Source organism: Gekko japonicus, unplaced genomic scaffold, assembly GCF_001447785.1.
Source record: "Gekko japonicus isolate JY-2015 unplaced genomic scaffold, Gekko_japonicus_V1.1 scaffold37, whole genome shotgun sequence".
Taxonomy (NCBI): Eukaryota; Metazoa; Chordata; class Lepidosauria; order Squamata; family Gekkonidae; genus Gekko; species Gekko japonicus.
The window spans coordinates 3486314-3509437 of record NW_015171503.1 but is presented as its reverse complement, the minus strand read 5'-3'; the positions used below and the strand labels follow the sequence as shown (position 1 = coordinate 3509437).

The 23124-nt window shown below is 44.5% G+C and overlaps 1 protein-coding gene across 1 annotated transcript in view; it reads right to left on the bottom strand.

Annotated features, from left to right (window-relative positions):
• Positions 1-19958: 19958 nt before the first annotated feature.
• The window catches only part of KCNJ4 (potassium channel, inwardly rectifying subfamily J, member 4), an 8702-nt gene continuing 5536 nt past the window's right edge, over positions 19959-23124 (bottom strand). The window contains exon 2 of the mRNA XM_015419200.1: positions 19959-21297. Coding sequence (XP_015274686.1) covers positions 19959-21297 — 1339 coding nt within the window. The remainder of the gene's footprint in view (positions 21298-23124) is intronic.

Sequence of the window (23124 nt, the reverse complement as noted above, 5' to 3'; positions counted from 1 at the left end):
TTCCAAGAAAGCCAGTGTTGTACAGTAGTTAGTGTTTCAGCTTAAGATCTTGGAGATCCAGATTTGAATCCCTGTTCTGCTGTGGAATGTCACTGGGTAAAGTTGGGCCATTCTTAGCCTAACCTACCTTAAAGGTTTGTTGTGAGATAAAATGGAGATGAGGAGAGTGCTGTAAGCTGTTTTGAGTCCCAATTGTGCAGAAAGGCAGAGTATAAATGAAGTAAATAAATAATAAACATAGCTTAAGGGGGGGGTCAGGTACAAGGTTAGTTGCTGAGTCAATAGAGATGCCAGCTTCCAGGTGGGGTCTGTTGACCACCCAGAATTATAGCTCATCTACAGACTACAGAGATCAGTTCCCCTGAAGAAAATGGATGCTTTGGAGGGTGGACTCTGTGGCACTGTACCCCACTGAGGTCCCTGTCCTCCCCAGGCACCACCCCCAAATCTCCCAGAGTTTCCCAACCTGGAGCTGGCAAACCCCCCCCCCCCCGCCGCCGCTGATGACCAGGGGGGACCTGGCAACTCTATGAGTGGGTAGGAGAGAAAAGGAAGCATGGAAAGGTGAGGATCTGGAGGTTGCCAGGAGGAAGAAAAGAAGATGGGGAGGGAGATGCAGGAGGAAGCAAGGTGCCTTCGCAAGTCCTTGCAGGTCCCCCACCCTGCAACTGTACCTGGCCCAGTGGCCAGCTCAGAACAATTGAACCTGGTCCAGCCCAGCACCTAGAAACAGAAAGTTTTCCTAGGGAGAGGCTGCAGTGGGAGGGAAGGAGAGGAAGCTGAAAACAGGGGGGCAGATAAAGGTAGGTTTGCTGGTGGATGGGAAGAAGAGAAAGAAGCAGGGGAAGGGGAGAGGCTGTAGGGGCTTTCAGGGAAGGGAAAGAAGAACTGAAATTTGACATAAGGGAAGGGGAAGACATGAGGTAGACATGAGGATACAGTGAGGGGGACAATGAATTACGCTTTCTTAAGCAGAAGTTCATGGGGGAAGGGGGCCAAAGGGGCTGCAGCAAATGCTTTCTAGAAAGGGTGACTTGTGAAGAGGGATGAGAAAGAAGGGTGGATGATCACATGAATGACCATGATCTTTCCGACCTTGTTAATTTCTCACAACCTGCAATGCACATACCCAGAGTCCAGCAACCATGTGTGTTAGGAGAGCATAGTATCATCAGTGTTCACAATAGGAGTAATCCCCACACTGTCAGTATGCACAAACCAGAACACTGTAGAAGTCAGTTCATGAGTACCAAAACTGTGCTCATATCAGGAGGATCTACGCACAGTTACTTGCGCAGGAGTTCCTACTAAAAACATTTGAAGATGTTTGTGTGTGGTGAAACCATACTGTCACGACTGAGATCACAAAAGAGGTTGGAAACCGTCCTTTACATACAGGGAAATGAAGTGATGGTTCAAATGATACATGTTAGCATGTGGGGCAAAACATCCTCAGGACCTTTCAGGCCTGCCTGCTGTTTTCACCCCAGCCTTCCTCTTCCCCACCTCTCCTTTCCCTTTGCCCTCAGTGGGCAAAGATGATTAAGGCACTAACTCCATCAGTTTAAGCCTTGATCCACCAGGCTGTGCGCTAGCAGGGACTAGAAATAGCAGCCAACCCAGCTGTACCAGTGAGCAGGGGGATTTCATGTGTTTCCCTGTGAACATCCAGGGCAAATCTCTTCATTATACTAGAGTGAGAAGGCAAAAGATGTAACAAGGCCTCGGTTTCTCAGACATGTAGGGCTGCATTACATCTCTCCCTCTTCAAAAATCATCTTGGAGTAGTCCCTACCCAAGCTCTCGATTCTTATTGCATTGAAGGGTGTTAAACTTCCATTAACAAAGTACTTTTTGTATTAAAGCAACTTGGAACATTTCCCTTTTATAATACCCTGAAACCCCAACTTTCTAGAGAGTTTCTGCATGAATGCCCTCAGTTCTCTGTCGTATCCCTTTTGATCCTGCCCTGCCTCTAAGAAGCTCAGAGCAGCATACGTGGCTCTCCCTCCCCCACTTTATCCTCAACAACAATCCTGTGAAGTAGGTTAGGCAGAGGTGGGAGGGGAGAGGCTAATTAAATGTCACCCACTGAACTTCCAGGGCACAGTGGGGGTTTGACCCTGTCTCCCAGATCCTAATCCAAGGCTCTAAGCACTACACCATGTTGGCTGTATGGTCTACTCGGTCAATGGCTTAACCTTGATCTGAGCAAAACTGCATTGCTCTTTCTTATGTCTGGCTCTCTTCTCAGTTTGGTGTAGTGGTTAGGAGTGTGGACTGTAATCTGGGAGAACCGGGTTTGATTCCTCACTCTGCCACAAGCAGCTGCTGTTGTTACCTTGGGTCAGTTACAGTTCTCTCAGAGCTGTTCTCTCAAGGGCAGTCCTCAAAAGAGCTCTCTCAGCCCCACCTACCTCATAGGGTGTCTGTTGTGGGGAGGGGAAGGGAAAGGAGACTGTAAGCCGCTCTGAGACTCCTTTGGGTAGTGATTGGGTATAAATCCAATCTCTTCTTCTTCTTCCCCATTCAAGAAGAACATCTATCAGAAATTTTTGAAAAAAATGTAAATCTTGAACAGGTCTTTTTCCTTTTGTGTTTTTTAAAACTTTGTAATGAATGTTTCTTTTGTAACTTTCTTTTGCCTTTATTCTCCCTTTTGCCTTGTAAAACTAAAAAATAAAAAGAACAAAATTACTGTAATTGACACAAGACATTGTGCAAGCTTTCCACCTTGCCAGAACTCGTCATCAGGCCTGGATGTTACAAGGGTTGGGAAGCCGATTATTCAGGCCATGATGTTACACCCCGATCTTACAGGCATGCTCTCTGAGATGCAAGAGGGCACAAAGCTGGTGTTAGGTTACAGCCCATTCTCTGGGAAGCAGCAGCATATGAAGGAGTCCACACAATGGAAATACAAAAACCAGCAACAGACCAACCACATTTGTCTCAAATACCCAAATCAGACACACAGTTCCCTTGCAGGCTGAAAGCAAAGGGAAGCACATGTTTTGTGTCCATTTCTGTGGTCCTAATAAAAGGTATTACATGGATTTTGTTCCTTGTTTGGGTGGATTTCATGCTGACTAATGTGTCTCTTTACAACTCCCCATTCTCTGTGATGATAAGTGTGAGGTGAAAGGGCCATTGTGTTACACAGGGAAAGGTCCAGAGGTGGTCCGTGGCAGCCCCCAATGAAAGCTCTCAGGGAACTGGTTTGGGAAGGACCTCTGCTAGAAAACTTGGTGAAATTCAGCTAGTCAGAATAAACATGGAGCTAGACTGACCAATGGTCTGATCATAGGAGACACCCAAATTTACACACACTCTTCAAGTGGTTAAGACGCTGTACTGCAGGCTGTGGAAGGTCAGTAGTTCAGCAGTTCGAGACCTGGGTGCCGCATGACGGAGTGAGCTCCCATCTCTAGTTCCAGCTCCTGCCAACCTAGCAGTTCGAAAGCAAGAAATTGCAAGTAGATAAATAGGTACCACTTCGGTGGGAAGGTAACAGTGTTCCGTGCACCTTGGTGTTTAGTCATGCCCGGCCACATGACCATGGAAACGTCTTCTGACAGCGCTGGCTCTTCGGCTTTGAAACGGAGATGAGCACCGCAACCCTAAAGTCGGATTCGACTGGCTTTTGAGCAAGGGAACCTTTACCTTTACCTTCATTTAAAGCCATACCTCCCCTCTGCTCATTCATACCATAGATGCTGACCATGCATTCTTCACATGGATTCACTGTGCTGGTACAGGATTAAGGAGGATGTACTTTTTCAGGCAATGATTTCCCACATTTCTGGTTTATGACTAATGTGTGCATGTGTAGCACACCAAAAAGTCTTTGAACACTTTCTTATTAGTGTCTTCCTACATAAAGCTTCTAAATTCCCTTGAGTTGAAAAAGCACCCTGACAGATCAGTACAAATACTCCAATGGAAAAAAATGCCTCTAGTGTTTGTGCATGCTGTTTTTTCCCTCCCAGAGTGTATCCTTATGGACAGTTCTCATGCCAAATGTCCAATCTGCTTTTCAAATTCAAAGAATGTAAGCAGCAGTTTGGGAGATCTGCTGATAGAGAAAACATTCTAATGAGCGATGCATATGTGCCCTTGGATTGTGCCCCAGATATGCATATACTTTGTATAAAGATGGCATCTTTGTGATGAACATGCATAGTTAATTTTCAAGGACTGAACACATCATGCATCCAAATGCCAAATTTAGGACCAAGTAACTATTGCAGATTTTGAACAAGTGTGCATTCCCTATGATGCATATGTGTCATGTATTAATCACAAACAGTGTTGTCAGTGAGATAAATGGATGATGTGCATTTTTACAACGATTGCCTTGTGCCGTGTGAGCATGTGGACTCTTCTCAGTAATGAGGAGCAGCATGTATGTGCATTGTGCGTGGGTGTTCAAAGATGTGCAGTGCTTTAGGGTGGCTTGTTTTCCTAGGCAGAGAGGCGGCCAGTGAAAGACTCCAATGTGCTGCCTGCCCCCATGTGGACTGGAAAGGGCAGCACATGGTGTTATGAAACCACTTCCTCAGAGAGGATAATTCACATACTTCTGTGGGAAGAGCAGCAGTAACAGGAACACATGGAGCGAGAGGAGAGGGTGAGGAGGTGGAGCTTTAAAACGCAGCTTCCCAGCATGCTCCAGGGGATTAGTTCAGCATCTCAACCCAGTTTAGCTTTAATTCCCATGCAAGGGGGTGGCTGAGGAAGGGACAGCTTGTCCTGGCCAGCGGGGTGGGGGGTGATGAACAAAGAGCCTCACATGACGTAGTCCGATGATGCACCAGAGGTGGGAGAGGGCAGGAAGTTATTTTCTGCAGAAGGGTTTTTCCACGTCCCAGGATAGGAAATAAGAATTCCATTCAAACCAGTATGATGCCTGTTCCTCCTACACTGTCTTCATGGGTGAGAACAAATGTTGGGATCCTTGCAGTTTCCCCCATGCTAGAAGTACCCTCCAAAATGCTCCGGCTTTATCTAGTGCCAAATACGTTTTCATAGCCGTATCTGATATTAGGAACTCCATCATGCAGGGTGCTTAATGGCTTCCTGTTTGAAGGGCAGTATGTGGTAGGAAACCAGCTGATCCAACTCCATCTGAGACAGCTCTTTCTCATTTATCCAGTCTGCACATTTGCTTTGTACGTTCCCAACTGATGGCTAGAGGAGGGACGGCAAAGCCCTCAACCTGAAACCTTGGAAAGCTGGACCTGCTGTCAATCAGGATACAAAGGAGAGAAGCCATCCTGCATTTCTCAGCAGTATGCTTTACAATGGTAGTTTCACAGCAGTTTTGTGGCGCCTTGATTCAGCGACACACATGGTCTTCAGGTATCACTGTTTTCCATTGAAGGGCATGGGAGAAGTGGCCCAAATTGGGCCAGAAGAACAGTGTACAAGGCAGGGGGGTTTAAACCTTTCCCACCAGTACTGTTATCCTGCTCTAAATGACCTTACTGAAGCTGCTATTTGACCCAAATGGGGGGAGGGGGGAATTACAGGTACTGGGTACCTATATATGTTTTCCCATGAAGGTTCAAAAAGCAGGTTAGGAAGGGATGATATAGATTTGGAAAATAGCATGGTAGGAAAGGGTTAAAAAGTCCCCCTTATGCAACTTCTCCAGACAGCACTGAAGTAAAAAAAAAATGTCAGAGGTCTGATCCAGGACTTCAGGGGTCACCCATTCTGGATAGTGTTCCATCCCCTTAAAGGGACAGGCCTGTAGCCTGGTGGTGCTCTTGGGCCCAGGCCTACTCCTGGATAAGCAGGTGGCAGCTGTGGCCAGAAGTGCCTTTTACCAGCTCTGACTAGTTACTCAGTTGTAGCCTTTCCCGGGCAGGAAAGGTTTGGCCACTGTGGTGCATGCCCCAGCGATGCTCCCTCTAAGCTGTGGAGTCTTGTGAGCAAAAATTCTACTTTGTGAGCTCCTGGCATTAAAGTTGTAAGTGAACAATTTGGCTACTGCATCCTTCCTGAGCTAAGACAAAAATCTGTGAGCCAGAGGCTAAAAAACTGGGAACTAGCTCACACTAACTCATCTTAGAGGGAATATTGTGCCCCGGTTACATCTAGATTAGATTGCTGCTGCAAGTCTGCAGGGCTTGCCTTGGAAAGCGTCCTGAAACTTCAACTGATGCAGAATGCTACAGCCAGGATGTTGACTGGAGTGGGTTATAAGAAGGGTTGCCATGCGCCTGCTGAGGGGGAAAGATCTCCTGCCCCCAGTAGGCCTTGCACTCCAGCAGCCAGTGGGATAAAGAAAATAAATTAACTCACTTTAGGTGGTGTTGTGACATCACTTCTGGGAAAGCCCTGTTGCTGCTGGCCACTCCCCCATGCCCCTGCTCCACCTGGTCTCCTGCTGATTGTCAGGCTGGTTCTTACAACCCTAGTCATAGGGACCGTATCACTTCATTTTTGGCCCATCTCTACTGGTCCCGATCTATTTCCAAGCACAATTCAATGTGCTGGTATGACCTTTAAAGCCCTATATATACCTTGGGACCCCCCATACCTGAAGGACGCCCTACTCCGTTACAAACCTACCCAACTGCTACAGTCATCTTCTGAGGCCCTGCTTCACATGGCCCCATCTTCTAACATTAGGCTGCTGGCAACCCAGAAGAAGCCCTTCTTAGTTATAGCACTAAAACGACAGAACTCTTTGGCCATAGAGACTCACCTGTCCCCTTCTGTTGCCATCTTCTGCCAGCAGGTGAAGACTTTTGTGTTTTGTCTGGCATTTTCCAGTGATTGCACCTGCCCAAGGTTTATTTGCTGCTTCTGAGGTTTTAAATGTGTATTTTGGCTTGGTTTTTATTGGTTAAATGATATGCTTTTGTGTGGTTTTAATGGTTTGTTACAGGTTTTCATTATGTAAGTTTTTAATCTGTTCAATGTCTTTGTGGCCCTGCTGAAGGCAGAAAAGTGGGGTATACATTTTGTAAATAAATAAGTTATAATTAATAAATCTCCCACGTCACATCTAGTTTGAAGCTTGGACCTCTCTTTTCTAAAATAAGAAGCCCTAAATGCTTTAGCTTTCACTTGCGGGGAACATTATTCCAAATGGAATTGAAGTAGAGGTATAAAAGGAGCTGCGGTGGCTCAAGTGGTTAAGATGCTGAACTGCAGGCTGTGGAAGGTCAGTAGTTCAGCAGTTCGAGACCTGGGTGCCACATGATGGAGTGAGCTCACGTCTCTAGTTCCAGCTCCTACCAACCTAGCAGTTCGAAAGCAAGAAATTGCAAGTAGATAAATAGGTACCACTTTGGTGGGAAGGTAACAGTGTTCCGTGCGCCTTGGTGTTTAGTCATGCCAGCCACATGACCACGGAAACGTCTTCGGACAGCGCTGGCTCTTTGGCTTTGAAACGGAGATGAGCACCGCAACCCTAGAGTCGGATTTGACTGGCTTTCGAGCAAGGGGAACCTTTGTTGTTGTTGTTCAGTCGCACAGTCGAGTCCGACTCTTCGCGACCCCATGGACTAGCTCCCGCCAGGCCCTCCTGTCTTCCGCTGTCCTCTGAAGTTGGCTCAATTTCATGTTTGTTGCGTCGATGACATTGTCCAACCATCTCATCCTTTGCCGTCCCCGTCTTCTTTGACCTTCAATCTTTCCCAGCATCAGGGTCTTCTCCAGTGAGTGCTCCCTTCTCATTTGGTGGCCAAAGTATTTGAGCTTCAGTTTCATTATCTGGCCTTCCAGGGAACAGTCAGGGTTGATTTCTTTGAGGATTGACTGATTTGTTCTTCTTGCAGTCCAAGGGACTCTCAAGAGTCTTCTCCAGCACCATAGTTCAAAAGAATCTATTCTTCGGCGCTCGGCCTTCCTTATAGTCCAACTCTCACAGCCATACATGACTACTGGGAATACCATTGCTTTGACCATGCGGACTTTTGTTGGCAGGGTGATGTCTCTACTTTTTATCATGCTGTTTAGGTTCGCCATCGCTTTCCTCCCAAGGAGCAGGCGTCTTTTAATTTCATGGCTGCAGTCACAGTCTGCGGTGATCTGGGATCCCAGGAACGTGAAGTCTGTCACTACTTCCACGACTTCCCCTTCTATTTGCCAAGGAGTGATGGGGCCGGATGCCATGATCTTAGTTTTTTTGATGTTGAGCTTCAAGCCCACTTTTGCGCTCTCCTCTTTTACTCTGAGCAAGAGGCTCTTTAGATCCTTTTCACTTTCAGCCATTAGAGTGGTATCATCTGCATATCTGAGGTTGTTGATCTTTTCCCCAGCAATCTTAATTCCCGCTTGTGATTCATCCAGGCCAGCATTTCGCATGATGTACTCTGCATATATATTAAATAAGCAAGGTGACAGTATACATCCTTGTCGTACTCCTTTTCCTATGCTGAACCAATCAGTTGTTCCATATCCGGTTCTAACTGTCGCTTCTTGGCCCTTATACAGGTTTCTCAAGAGACATGTGAGGTGGTCTGGTACTCCCATCTCTTTAAGGACCTGCCATAGTTTGTTGTGATCCACACAGTCAAAAGCTTTAGCATAGTCAATGAAGCAGAAGTAGATATTTTTCTGGTACTCTCTTGCTTTCTCCATAATCCAGCGAATGTTGGCAATTTGATCTCTAGTTCCTCTACCTCTTCGAAACCCAGCTTGTACTTCTGGTAGTTCTCTATCCACGTACTGTTGAAGCCTAGCTTGTAGGATCTTGAGCATGACCTTGCTAGCGTGTGATATGAGTGCAATTGTGCGATAGTTTGAACATTCCTTGGCGTTGCCCTTCTTTGGGATTGGAATGTATACTGATCTTTTCCAATCCTGTGGCCACTGTTGCGTTTTCCAAATTTGCTGGCAAATGGAGTGCAGAACTTTAACAGCATCATCTTCTAAGACTTTGAATAGCTCAGCTGGGATACCATCACCTCCACTAGCTTTGTTGTTAGTAATGCTTTCTAAGGCCCATTTAACTTCACATTCCAGGATGTCTGGCTCGAGGTCAGTGATTATACCGTCGTGGTTGTCAAGGACATCGAGGTCTTTCTTGTATAGTTCTTCTGTGTATTCTTGCCATCTTTTCCTAATCTCTTCTGCTTCTGTTAGATCCCTACCGTTTTTGTCCTTTATCATGGCCAGCTTTGCATGGAACGCTCCCTTGATTTCTCCAATTTTCTTGAAGAGATCTCTAGTCCTTCCCATTCTATTGTTTTCTTCTATTACTTTGCACTGTTCATTCAGGAAGGCCTCCTTATCTCTCCTTGCTGTTCTCTGGAAATCTGCATTCAGTTGGGTAAATCTTTCCTTTTCGCCTTTGCCTTTCTCTTTCCTTCTTTCCTCTGCTATTTGTAAAGCCTCATCAGAAAGCCACTTTGCTTTCTTGCATTTCTTTTTCTTTGGGATGGTGGTGATTGCTGCCTCCTGTACAATGTCACGAACCTCCGTCCATAGTTCTTCAGGCACTCTATCTATCAAATCCAGACCCTTGAATCTATTCTTCACCTCTACTGTATATTCATCTGGGATGCGATCTAGGTCAAACCTGAATGGCCTCGTGGTTTCCCCAATTTTCTTCAGTTTAAGTCTGAATTTTGCAATGAGTAGCTCATGATCTGAGCCACAGTCAGCTCCAGGTCTTGTTTTTACTGACTGGATAGAGCTTCTCCATCTTTGACTGCAGATTATATAGTCAATCTGATTTCGGTGTTGCCCATCTGGTGATGTCCATGTGTAGACAAAGGGGAACCTTTACCTTTACCTATAAAAGTATCACAAAACCAGCCACTTTATTTTCAGCTCCTTTTCTTAATTTCAAGCAGGGAATGTGTCTTTTTCACTCAAACTGTATACTTAATCAACATTTTCATTCAGCTATCCATCATGACCTTCAAGGTTAGTCTCTGGCAGATCATGCCCCATTGGGTACAGATGAAGTTGGAACTTTTTCACCCCAAAGCATATCACTGTCTCCTTACATTGAATCCAGTTTGCTATCATGTTGCCCATTCATCCAGTTTGGAGAACTCCTTTTGGAGCTTTTTACAGTCTGTTCAGGTGTTCACCACTTGGTATTCTTTGGTATCATCCACAAACTTGGATGGATAACTGGTCACCCCAGTTATTCATGAACCAGTTAAGTAGCACTGGATCCAATGCCATTCCATGGGAAGACCCCATTCCTTATTTCCCTCCATTCCAAGAACCATCTACCCTCTGCTTCCTGTTGTTTAACCTGTCATTTATCCAGAGAACCTATCTTCTCCCAATTTAATCTCACTGAAAATCCCAGTTACAGGGATAGAAATAAGCTTCAGCTGGTGAAGGCATGGGCATCCAGACATCAAGTGTATTAGGTGTCAGACTGGAGATTTCCTTCGGCAGTCTCAGCACTCTGCAGAGGAGGAAGAGGACGGCAGGAGCACGTGATCCAGTTTGTGCCTATCACAAACAAACTGAGATTTGTTCATGACATCTGAATGGTTCAGCTTTAGAAACATTTGTTCTAGCTCTACCATTTTGATGTGCCTGGAGCTTTCTACTGTTTTCCTCTATGACCTAGGTTACAAAGTTCCATCCTATCCCCTTTTGGAAGGCCTGGAACATTTACAACAACATCCCTTAAGCCCCTTACACTAAAAAAAAAACCCTGTGTAACCTCTAGAGTGCTGGAAGACAGGATACTGAGATGGATTCCACTGGGCAATGGAACAGGTTTGACCCTCTGTTCTTAATGTTTTAAGTCATTATGCAGCAGACAGAAATCACTTAGATGTTTCCTGCAAGTCCCGTGCTAAGTTCCTTCTGGCTCATGCAATGTTGCCAAAGTGTCTTGTATCTAATCTGCAACACTATCCTGGCCAAGCCTCAAGGGTTGAAGAGCCCCCTGTGTGAAGCTGCCTCACTCCAGAGTCTCCGGGCAAAGATCCAGAGGGAGAGGCTGTGGCTCAGTGGTAGAGCATTTGCTTGACATGCAGAAGGTCCCAGATTCAATGCCCAGCAAATCCAATTCAAAGGATCAGATAGTACACAATGTGAAAGACTTCTCTAGATCCTTGCAGGATTCAGGGCCGAGCTGTAACTACAGGAAGGGACAGGGGGTATCAGCCTTTCTCATATAAGCATGTATGTATTAGACTAGTTATACAGCTCTCCAATTTGACTAGTGTTAGTCCTGGACTCCGGTGCCTACATTAAAGGGCTGCTCCAGCCTGGCCTGATCTCAGCTACCTGTGGACCCTGTGCCTTTCTCCGAGCTGCCCAGGTACAAAACAGGACAAACACTTTCTAGACCAGAAGCCTTCTTAGATACTTGTTGGCCACTATACTACCAGCCAAAAAAAGGGGGGGAAGCCAGTGTACAGTACAAGGAACTTTGCCAGCCACTATACTACAACAGGTCCACCAGCCAAACTTCTTTGCAACAAATAAAGATTTAGTGCCCTGTTCTTAACTTCCGCTGGTCACCTCATAGATGGTGTCATGGCCAACCTTGTTACTGTTTGCCCAATGACTTTTAATATACATGTCCACACAAAGAGTTCCAGCAGAACAGTCATTTCACTGCCAGAACTTTCCCCCACCCAATGGCATCTCAAATACCTCAGAAGAAGGACTGTGGCCCATGAATACAGCACATGCTCTGCACAGCAGAAGGTCCCAGGCCAGGCCCATAGCTACAGTAGGGCATCTCAGGCGCCCAGGCCTCCCAACTTCCCATCCAGCCGATTATTTTATTTTTTGTGCGTACCACAGCCTTGCCGCATCGAGCCATCACCCTGCCCTGCCTGCTGGTGCCCTTGTGCCGCTCTCTCGTAGCTTTTAAAAAAACTTTTACTCTCTCGTCACTCCTGACACAGAATGCTTAAATGCCCCCTGAAGTCTACAGCCCTGTCCCAGATTCAATCCCTTGCCCTTCCCAATTAAAGGATGCCAGATATCTTTTTTCCTGTCGAGTCACAGCAGGGTTTTCAAGGCGAGAGACATTCAGAGGGGTTTGCCACGGCCTGCCTCTGGATAGCAACCCTGCAGTTCCTTGGTGGTCTCCCATCCAAGTACTCCTCCAGGGCTGATCCCGCTTAGCTTCTGAGATCTGCTGAGCTAGGGTTATTTGGGGCTATCCAGGTCAGGGCTATGTCAGATAACAAGTGTTGTGAAAGACATTTTAAACATAAGATTTTCCATGTGTGAATAAATTCCTTTAGAACACTAAACTTTCCAGACCTGGTACACTCCCAGGTGACAGCATGACTGGCTGAGCTGCAAGTATGTGACATTAGTCACATAACGTGACAAGGGGAAGCCAAAGTTATGGTCTCACGCAGGGCTTTTTTTGCAGAAAAAGCCCAGCAGGAACTCATTAGCATAATAGACCACACTCAACAGCAAAACACATTAGCATATTAGGCCACACCCCTGACAACACAGCTCATTAGCATACTAGGCCACACCCCCATGTTACCAGAAGTGTGGTCATCCAGCCACACCCACCTTTTGCTTCTTATTCTGTTTACCTTGTTTGTTGTCAAAACCCAGGGCTTTTTTTGTAGCAGGAACTCCTTTGCATGTTAGGCCACACACACCTAAAGTAGCCAATCCTAATGTGTTTCTGCTGTTGGGTGTGGCCTATTATGCTAATGGGTTCCTGATGGGCGTGGCCTACTCGGGGGCCAGCCAGAACTCTGTTCCTGTGCGTTCCTGCCCAAAAATAGCCTTGGCTCTCACTAGTGTCAATGCCAGAACCATGAGTTGCAGTCCAAGAGAACCATGGATGGGAAATACAAAGCAAGCATCAGATGGCGTATCATAGTGGGGAACAAAACAAGGGTCCGAGTCACAGAAGAATCCTTTCCACTGCTGAGTGACCTCATTCTGTCCTGCTAGTTCTCTCAATGTGCTTGCACACATATTGCAAAAACAAAATGCAAACAGAGGCAAGAGATACGGCACCCAGCTCTCAAAACATGCACACTAGCATCAAGTTCCTCCATAGAGCAGTCAGAAAAGCGGACCTGATCCAGAAGGTGGGCTTCCTGACCGATGGGCTAAACCAGGGGTCATTTCATAGAAAAAGAGGTGCAGGAGCTCATTAGCATAAATCATTAGCATAAATCATTAGCATATGCCACACCCCCTGACATCACCGGAGGTGTGTCAGAAGACAACACCCACCGCTCAGGCTCCACTGGACTGTTTTGGATTGCTAGCTATGGGGGGGGGGGAACATGCAGATCTGTCCTCGCAGAGGAGGGAGAGCTTGTACCTGAATAAAACTTGGTCTTAAAAGTGCCACTGGACTGTTTTGGACCGGGGGTCTGCAGCTTACCTGGCTGCTTCTTGCTCTGACTGAGGGCTGCTGGGAGCAGGGGGTGGGGCTTGTTGCATGTGCCTGCCCCCTGGGCTCTTTACTGCCGGAGCTCCGCTCCTGTGCGCTCCTGCAGGAAATGACCCCTGGGCTAAACGCAGCTGCTTTAGAAAAAAAGTTTTAGCTTTGTCTGTTCTTACGGTTCATTTTAATGTGCATTTCACCCTTTGGTCTGTAGGTGGTGCTATTACAACAATCAAGGAGGCCAAGTTCTCTCGGTTAACAAAATGTTGAAACATAAAAGTGCCGCATTTAGTTTTTGTTAAGTGAAAGCAAGGGTGGGAAGTAACATCTAACTATAAGGCTGATTTACATCTTATTATCTCATTACTGCAGATGTTTGACGAGTTGGAGTGGAGGGTGAGTGGGTGGAAAGTTGAGCGGGTCTTCTGCCATAAATTCAAGCTGAGCATCAGACTTAACGATTCCAAGACAGACAATTGGTCCAGTCCCCTCAGTATTGGCTCTTCTGACTGGTGGTAGCTCTCCAAGGTGTTTTAAGAGGTCATGCTGGTGACTGCTCTTCTGGAGACGCCTTTTGTCTGCTAGTTCTGCTTAAGTGACAGGGACTTCTGAGTGGTGGAGTCTCATCTGGAGTGCCTTCTTTCAGACATGATTCACCTAATTCCTGGCCTTAATTTTAGGCACCACATCTTGGTTTTCTTGGGTTTTTAATGTATTTCCCCCCCACTCCTGGTTTAGAATTGTGTCTGATGTTTGCTGCTCATTTGTACTATGCAGGGATTAAACTAATCTGGATCTGTATTGCTGTTTTAAATGGTGGGTTTTCTATTACTAAGTAATTTTAGGGCTGTGGGTTTTTTAATTGTTGTTTTGGTTTGTCTACATTTTAATATTGTTTTAATATGGGAAGGTGCCTCAGGAACTTGCTTAAGGTGAAAGCGGGTGGATAGAAATAGTTTAAATGAGTACATTTAACACGGAAGCTTTTACATACAGAACACAGGCTGCACTGCTGAGGTGAGTGTCCTTTCTTCACAATCTGAGTCCAGACCAGTTTTTGGAAACCATCATATCCAATACTTGTTTGTTATAAACCAAAATAGCATTACCTCAGACTGGAACAGTAGGAAGCTGTTTCTATTAAGTCTGGTCAGACCATGAATTTTGGAAATATAGACAAAATTAAACTTCAAATATAATTTAAATGTTATTTACAGCACAGTCCTGCTAATGCTGTCCTGGGGATAAGCCCCATCAAGTAGATTTTAATAGGGTTCAAAGCAGACCTGCTTAGAATCACACTGTTAGAATGTTTTCTAGTTGTTCAGTCCAGCACTGCAGCAGTAAAACTGCAGTTTCAACATCATCATGTATTTGGAGGATATTATTTTATTTTTAGATGTAGTTTCAATGTACATCAGCAACTAGTAGAAAGATAGTTGCTGTACTGGTCATATAGGGTACAGTCATGCTGTATTTTTCAGGCACAACTTTTCGAAGTACAATCCCCGGCAGGGCTCTTTTTGTAGCAGGTACTCATTTGCATATTAAGCGACACACCCCTAATGTAGCCAATCCTCCAAGAGCTTACAGTAGCTCCTGTAAGAAGAGCTCTGTAAGCTCTTGGAGGATTGGCTACATTAGGGGTGTAAGGCCTAATATGCAAAGGAGTTCCTGCTACAAGATCCCAAGTTCATAAAGGGGAAATTTCTGTCACATGCTACAAAATCTGCCCAGACAAGTTCTAAATAGATAACAGCCATTACATACTTTTATGACAGGAAACTTAACACTTGATAGGGCACTGCAGCAGACCCTGGCTCCCTGAAGAAGCTGCCTATGTGATACATATCTTTCCACATACACTTGCATTCCATCCATATACCATAATACCACTATGGTTATGTGCCTGAAAACAGACTGTTAAGTGAAACAGCTCTCTAAAGAGGTATTGATAGCACTGGTTCTAATGGGAGATGCACTAATGATATTGCCATTTCCTACGTGTGAATGATATATGAGGTGGCAACTAGATGAGGGGGAAACCAACAGCTAACAGACTCTTCTGTGCTGATATGTCCCTGGAAGCCTGTCTGGGTTGCCTTCCACGTCAAGGTTTCATTCAGGGAGAATTGCAGCCTGAGTTTTTGTCAGCCTCCCTGCTCTTCCTGAGACCTTGTTCCTCAGCTTTGGGGTGTCTTTTATAGATCGTCAACCCAGCCCATCATGGTGCCACATCACTCTTGGCCTGTAGGAGTGATCATGCTGTGGAGCTACCAACCTGTCCTCTTTCCCCACATTTAATTTTTTTTAAATTACACCCAGGACAAAGAGTGTTAAATGAAACAGCTTTATATGAGGTATTATTGTATTTTATTTTCAGATATACACTTTAAAAATCATTGGCATACACATTAAAAAATGGTCCTCATTTGAATTAATGTTGTGATGTGGGAAATGGCCTACCTAAGGAGAAAACACTAAATATATTTTGGCTTTCACATCCTTTGTTGGTCATTTTAGAAGCATCCTCTCAGAAGGGAGAAAGATACTCCATAGGTTTAAATCTCATGTGAACACTGTTGAGGAAACAAAGTCTTTTGAGTGCTGCAATAAACTTACTAAGGTAGAATAAACACCACCCTCTTCTTTTATCCTCATTCTACATTTGATATTAGTTAAATTTTAACATTTGTTTGCTCAAGCAATCAGGGTGCTTGAACTATAGGAGAAGAGCAGGACGCTCCCACAGACTTTTCTGTTGGAGCGTGATTATAGAAAGTTTCTCACAATCCAAATTTTAAAACTGTCCTATATTCAGTGAATTTTCAGAGAAGAATTGTCATGCCACCATTTCAATGCATGTTGTCAGGGTTCAAAAAGGCTCTATGTATTTGCATAATTTACCCACCTTGATGAGTAATTTGCATAATAAATATAGACTTATCTGGACGTTTATATGACAGCCCTTTAGAATTTCCTTTCTTTCCAAAATTGATTGTAATTCTTTGGGGAACATTAATTGGGCAAGAGAGGAAGGCTTCATAAATCTGTAAGTCAAAAACAGTGACCTTTTCCTGACTGCAAATGTACTTTTGAATGTCAATCTTCTATTAAATTCAGCAAGATTTTGCTGATTTTAAAAGTGGAATTCTTGCTTCTGAAGTGACAAAGTTCACTCTTTCAGTTCCAGAACAATGAAGGTACAAAATATAGAGATATGTATCAGGCAGCCAGGCATTCAAACAAACATCACACGTTAGCCTCATTGGCTCGTTTTAAGGCACTGCTGTTGGTGTTATGTCTTTCTACAAAGTTGTTTGTTAACACTTCCACTTGTCAGTTCTGTCCTCTTAAAATGAAACCCTTTTAAAACCAAATAATAGCTTAAAGTTACTCTTGTATCCCTCTTTTAAGCATGTTGTCATGCTCAGTCCTAGCAGTTAAATGGGGATCTTCAGGACCACTCAAGAGTCACAGCGATATTGGGGGGGGGGGCACCAGGAAGAATCTTGCAGGGCTAGAACTGGGCAGGTCAAGTGAATGGGATTTGGAGGATTTTTACCACCTTTGAGAGGTATCAGTGCCTTTTTTAAAATCAGGAAATGTTCCTGGTTTTTTTTTTTTAAAAAACAAGCCGTTATTTAAACGGAAGTGCCACAAATGAGGTTGGCCTCATCACATGTCTCATTGCCTGCAAAAGAAACCAAACGTGCATGGCTCCAGTTCATGTCAAAACTGCAAGAAGGGACTTCTAATGCACATGGTTTTGTCTACTGAAATTGGCCTTCCTGCACTACTATTAGTTCTTTAAGATGAGGACTTTTTAAAAGTACTTACCATGTCCCCCCCTTAAAGAGCTAATAACATTGGGGGTGGGGTGGCTGATTTCAATAATAAATAACCAAACAGGGGTTGAAGGGTTAACCTCCCTCCTGGCCGGATCCCAATTTAAATCAGGGCTGCAGACATTTGCAGTTTGCTTTTTAGAGATGTGTGAACTTTGTCCTGTCTGTCTTGTCCTCAGCCCCCCAGCTGGGGCAGTGCACCCACAGCTTCCACCCTTGCTATAGCCCCATATGGATGTACCAGGCTACGTCCCAGAGACTTCTAGGAACTGGGACATGTTCCGAGTGCTTAACAACACAAAAGTGTCCTAGAATCTGGGTCTAGAATTAGGCATCTCTTACGGGAATCAGGCTAGACATTGCTCTGCTATCCCTGTGTTAGTGCAGGCATAACCTTGTGTGCATCAGGAGTGGGTATATTTGCACATGTGGCATTCTGTTCAGACCTCACACCTATACATTTGCATGCATGTAGTATGAAGCCCTTCCCTTTGCTTGCATGTGTACACCTTGGGCACAGCAGTTTTCTTATCATTATATGGCACGTGGAGATTGTTAGCCATTTGGCACAGCAAATTTTATGTCTGTGCCTCTAACATACCTTACCTTTGGTGTACACTGTTACTTGGCACACACAAGCATATCCATTTGGTCTCCTCTCCCTGATGCCCACCTTCCTCATTCATGTGTCCTGGATTTCTGTGTTATCACATGCAGAGCCTTTCCTCCTCAGTCCTTTAGTTGTCTTTTCAGTACAATGCCTCAGAGACAAGCACTACCCTCTGAAAGCTATATTAAAAGCCAGGTCAATACTGGCACTTGTTCAAGCCCGTAGAGAAAAGACTTCATTAACAATCACAGAGGAAGAAAGGTTGTGAGAGACCAAATCTAGCACACAAATAGATCAACAATTGGCATGTGAGGTTATGCGTCAGACTATCAGTGGGAATACTCACAGTAGCAGAAATGTCTGTATGGCTTCTGTAGCCATGTACAGCCTTGCAGATGTATTTGAGTTTACAGAGGAAATTTGCTGCTCTTGCTTATTGCCAACTGTTGCACAAGTTTCTGTAGCTTTCCCTTTAATAGCACTTCAGTTAGCAAGTGATTGTGCTCCATAGCATGAAAAGCTTAACAAGCAGATTTTAATATATCCAAACTTTGTAAAAACAACAGAAGCTGGCTAGACTATTTGCTCCTTTGTTTTCTGGCCTGTTGGCACACATCCTGTTTAGACTTCCTTGCTTGTTCCTAAGTTTTGTTCAAAGTACTCTTTCAATGGGACATCAGAAGGCAGTAGAAAGGCAACATTTTAGCTAAGAATAGACCACCCCGTTTAGGTATGTATTGATCATATGTAGGAGAGTCCTGTCCTTGTTAATAAACCAGAGTTGTTTGTCAAACTTTGTTCCCCGCTTTTTATAGATCTAATCACTTCAAGATCATCAGCACCTTCACTGGAAAGAATACCATGTTAATGTTCCTTGTCTTCATTTCGTGGACTTGTCTAATCCTCTTTTTTTCCTGTTATTTTTAACTGTTTCTGGACTACTGGATGTATGTGTGTGAAAATTAAAATGATCCTATCTCTGCTAAACCCCTGATTTAAAACTACATGTCATTTGTCAAGATTGTAAGTCTTTAATATGTTTGTCAAGTATTTAGGAAGATAAAGACTCACAGGAAAATAAATGCCCACAGGCTGTGTGGGTACAGGTACACTACAATCCTATATTGTTTTTCTATCAGCTTCACCATTACAGCTTCTACCAAGGATTCCTGAGAAATGTAGTTTCATTATGATACAAAAATTCTTATATATCCCCAGTCCCTTCACGGAACTATAATTCCTTGGAGCATTAATGACAAAATGATGTAGTTATGTCCTTAGACAATACAATGAACATCAAGCAAGTGCTAATCACAGCTCAATGCACTGAATTTAGGATTGCTTTCTCTTTGTTTCCAGGCTTACCCTGGAACTCCATACTTTATTAAAAATAAATACTTACAAAGTAATTTTTCCAGGTGAGCATATAAGATGAGTCAGAAGGAGAAGATTGGGGTGAGCACGTAGAAATACCATTGCTTAGCTAAGACCAGCGATAGGTCATTCAACACTAGCTCAGTTGGGAACTTTTATTCCTGCAAATGTTCCCCATTTGCTTTTGTGTGGAAAGACCACAGTTTCAAACAGGATCAGAAAAGACTTGGTGTTAATTTACTGAGGGGGTCATGGATGCCAAGAACAAGAATGAGACAGAGATCAACTGTAAATGTATGAGAGGCATTGAAAGCAAAGGATTGTTCTTTCCGGATGTAGCATTTTAAGTATGCAACAAATAATATACATGCAAATTACACCCCGCATCCTATCTTCCACTGTCCCTGTGAACCACCCGATTCTCCAGTCCATCCTCATCTCATTGATATTTGCAGCTTCCTAGTCCTGCAGCAAGTGTCAGTCTTTAACAGAATAGTCCCCATATTATTCCAGAGTGCAACGGCTACTGCTGTCTTCTCACAGTTCCAGATCACAGAAGACCTACTGGGATGAGGAGGAACAGCCTGGTACGGCCTGAATTTTGTTCTGAGGTCAGAGGTTTGAACACCAGTTTCTTTAACCTCGTGGCATCAAACCTGAACCCTCCATCATCAGAGAAGCATCCTGTCTACACATGTTCAATGTTTTAAGAGAAGTACCATGGGACCTTTCCAATCAAGCACTGGCTCTAGCGGAATAAGGAAACTTTGGAGAACATACGTGGGATGGAAAGTCAGAATGGATTTTAGATGGCTGATTCCCTATGGTATGAGAGTGTATCCAGGGGGATGGATACTTGCAATCGATCCAAATCCATGTGGCTCCCAAACTCCATCATAGGTATGACTCCTGCATCCTCCTTAGGGCTTCCTCCCAAATCTACTCCTACATCCAAGTCGTCCTCATCTTCATCTTCATCCTGGCTGACAAGAGCCAACTCATTCTCATAACAGAAGGCACTGGGAGGTGGCGGTGGGGAAGGCAGGACGGTGATCTTGCTCTCCTGCAGTTCCCGCGCAGAGCAGAAGGGGGTTCCAGCCACCTCATAGGTCTTGTGAAAGTGTGAATAGTCCACCTTATAATGTTTCTTCTCCTCAAAGACTACAGGCTCAAAGCGGTGGCCCCAGAGGATCTCACTAGACAAGTAGGAGCTGCGAGCCTGGGTGGTCATGGCTGTAGCTTCCACCATGCCTTCAAGGATGACAACTATCTCAAAGTCCTCCCTCTCCAGTTCTTCCTTGCCCATTCCATAGAGTGGACTTTCCTCATCAATCTCATGGACGATGATAATGGGAGATACTAAGAAGATGCGGTCCAGCCCTATGTCATACCCCACATTCAGATCTCGCTGGTCTAATGGAAGATACTCACCTTCAGCTGTCATGTAGGGCTTGATAAGCTGAGCCCTAACGTGAGCTTCTACAATATGGCTTCTCCTCAAATTTCCTACCCGCCACATGAGGCACAGTTTACCATCCCGCAAAGAGATGACAGCATGATGACTGAAAAGGAGAGTCTGGGCCCTTTTCTTGGGGCGTGCCATCTTAGCCATTATGGTGCCAATCATGAAGGAGTCAATAACACAGCCCACAATGGATTGTACCACCACCACCATAATGGCTAATGGGCATTCCTCAGTCACATATCGGAAACCGTACCCAATGGTTGTCTGTGTTTCTACTGAAAAAAGGAAAGCTCCCAAGAATCCATTGACATGTTTGATGCAGAGTTTTGTAGTGGTGGACCCACTCCCCGTACTGGGAGCTTCTAAGTCACCATGGAAGAAAGCAATGATCCAGAAGAGGAGACCAAAAAACAGCCAGGAAACCAAAAAAGCTGCGGAAAAGATCATGAGCATGTACCGCCAGCGAGTGTCCACACATGTTGTGAAAATGTCAGCCATATAACGTTGAGATTTGTTGCTTAGGTTGGCATAGTAGACATTGCACTGGCCATTCTTCTTAACAAAACGGTTGCGACGTTTCCGTCGTGGGGCATGACCTTTCCCATTCCGATTGTGCCCATCAATGCTGCCCAGGGAAGAGACTTTATGCCCATCCTCTTCAGTGGAGACAATACTGTACCTTTGGAAGAGAAAAAAAGGATTACCGTTAAAAATGCAGGAGAGATAACTGGTAGCCCCTTGAAAGATCTTTGTGACACTAGACAATCTGCCTGCTTGAGTCCCCTTTTGAAGAATGTGTTCAGATATTATTTTAAATAACCAATGTGCCCGACAGTATCATAGGCTGTATTTGCTTTCTTGGAAAACGTAAAAGTTCTTTAATCAGTCTCTAAGTTAAGGTAGGGGGTAAAACCTTCCCCCTGTTCCTGACTAAGCATTAGAGACAAAGTTTTGCTATCAACAAGGCCATCAGCTTCAACAAGAAGAGAGGTAGAAGCAGGAAGTGGAAAATAGCACTACATGTACACAGAGAGCCATTGCCTCACTTCATCCATCATGACATACTTAGATTTTTTCAGATATCTGAAATTTGTACAGTGAATGTGCATGGGAGGGGCATGGGACTGAATGGTAGATTCCTCTTCATCCTATGTGCATTCATTGGAGCCTACATATACAGCCTTGTACATGTACATGTACAAGTTTGTGAACACATGGTGATCAGGAACTCTGAAATGCAGTAATCCTGACTGCAAGGTGAAAAACTGTATATATGTTCCAATGAACATGCATAGGTTGGGAATGGATAATTCCCCCTCCCCCAGGTTTGTATATAGTACACACATAGAATGACAGAGGAACTCTTGTCTAACTCAATTTCTGGTTGGGGTGTGCGTATGTGTATACTGTATATGGGAGAGGAAAACACATTGCAGCAAAAACCAAGTGTGACCAAGAAACATCAACAAATGCAGCATGTATCTATGTTATTATTTTATTATTATTATTAAATTTATGAATAGCCCAACTCCACAAGTGGACTCTGGGCAATTTACAACCTTAAAAGCTATTAAAATATAATTGGCATAAAATTATCACAATGCGCTAATAAATCAACCAGTCCAGATGGCGATATAAACCCCTTTTGCTGGCTACAGTGCTGTCTGTGCAACAGGGCAGGGAAGGGGATGTGGGGGCCATAGGAAGAAAAAGGAGGGTGCCAGTCTTAGTCATTGTTGCCCTCAACTAAAAGCCTGGTGGAACATCTTTGGTTGTTCCAGTTTGGTGTAGTGGCTAAGTGCGCCGACTCTAATCTGGGAGAACCGGGTTTGATTCCCCACTCCTCCACTTGCACCTGGCTGGATGACCTTGGGCAAGTCGTAGCTCTGATAAGAGCTGTTCTTGAAAAAGAGCAGTTTCTGTCAAGAGCTCTCTCAGCCCCACCTGTGGTGACAGGCGTGATATAATTCCAATCTCCTCCTCCTCCTCCTCCTCCTCCTCCTCCTCGGCCTTACAAGCCCTGAGGAATTGCATAAGATCCTGTAGGCCCTGATGTTGTTCGGCAGAGAGTTCCACCAGATTGGGGCAAGGACCGAAAAGGCCGTGGTCCTAGTCGAGGACAGCCGGACCTCCCTAGGGCTGGGGATCACCAGCACGTTATCAGCGGATCTCAGTGTTCTTCTGGGGACATAGTTTCTTTGCACATGAGATACAAGTCTCCCTGTTTCACACATTACATTTGAATCAAGAATTCATAAGCACATGTCACACACTACTGAATCCTTGCACTGGCCAAATCAAGATCCACATTTCTATTTTAGCATAAAGCAATTATTTATTATTATATGATTATTTATAAAATCTATACCACGTCTTTCTGCCTCCTCAGGGTCGCCAAGGTGGGTAACAAATTAAAAACATGCATAAACCCACATTGTAAAAACCATTGAAACCAAACAAAAATATGTCATTAAAATATTTAGAACCAAGTTAAAATATACACGCA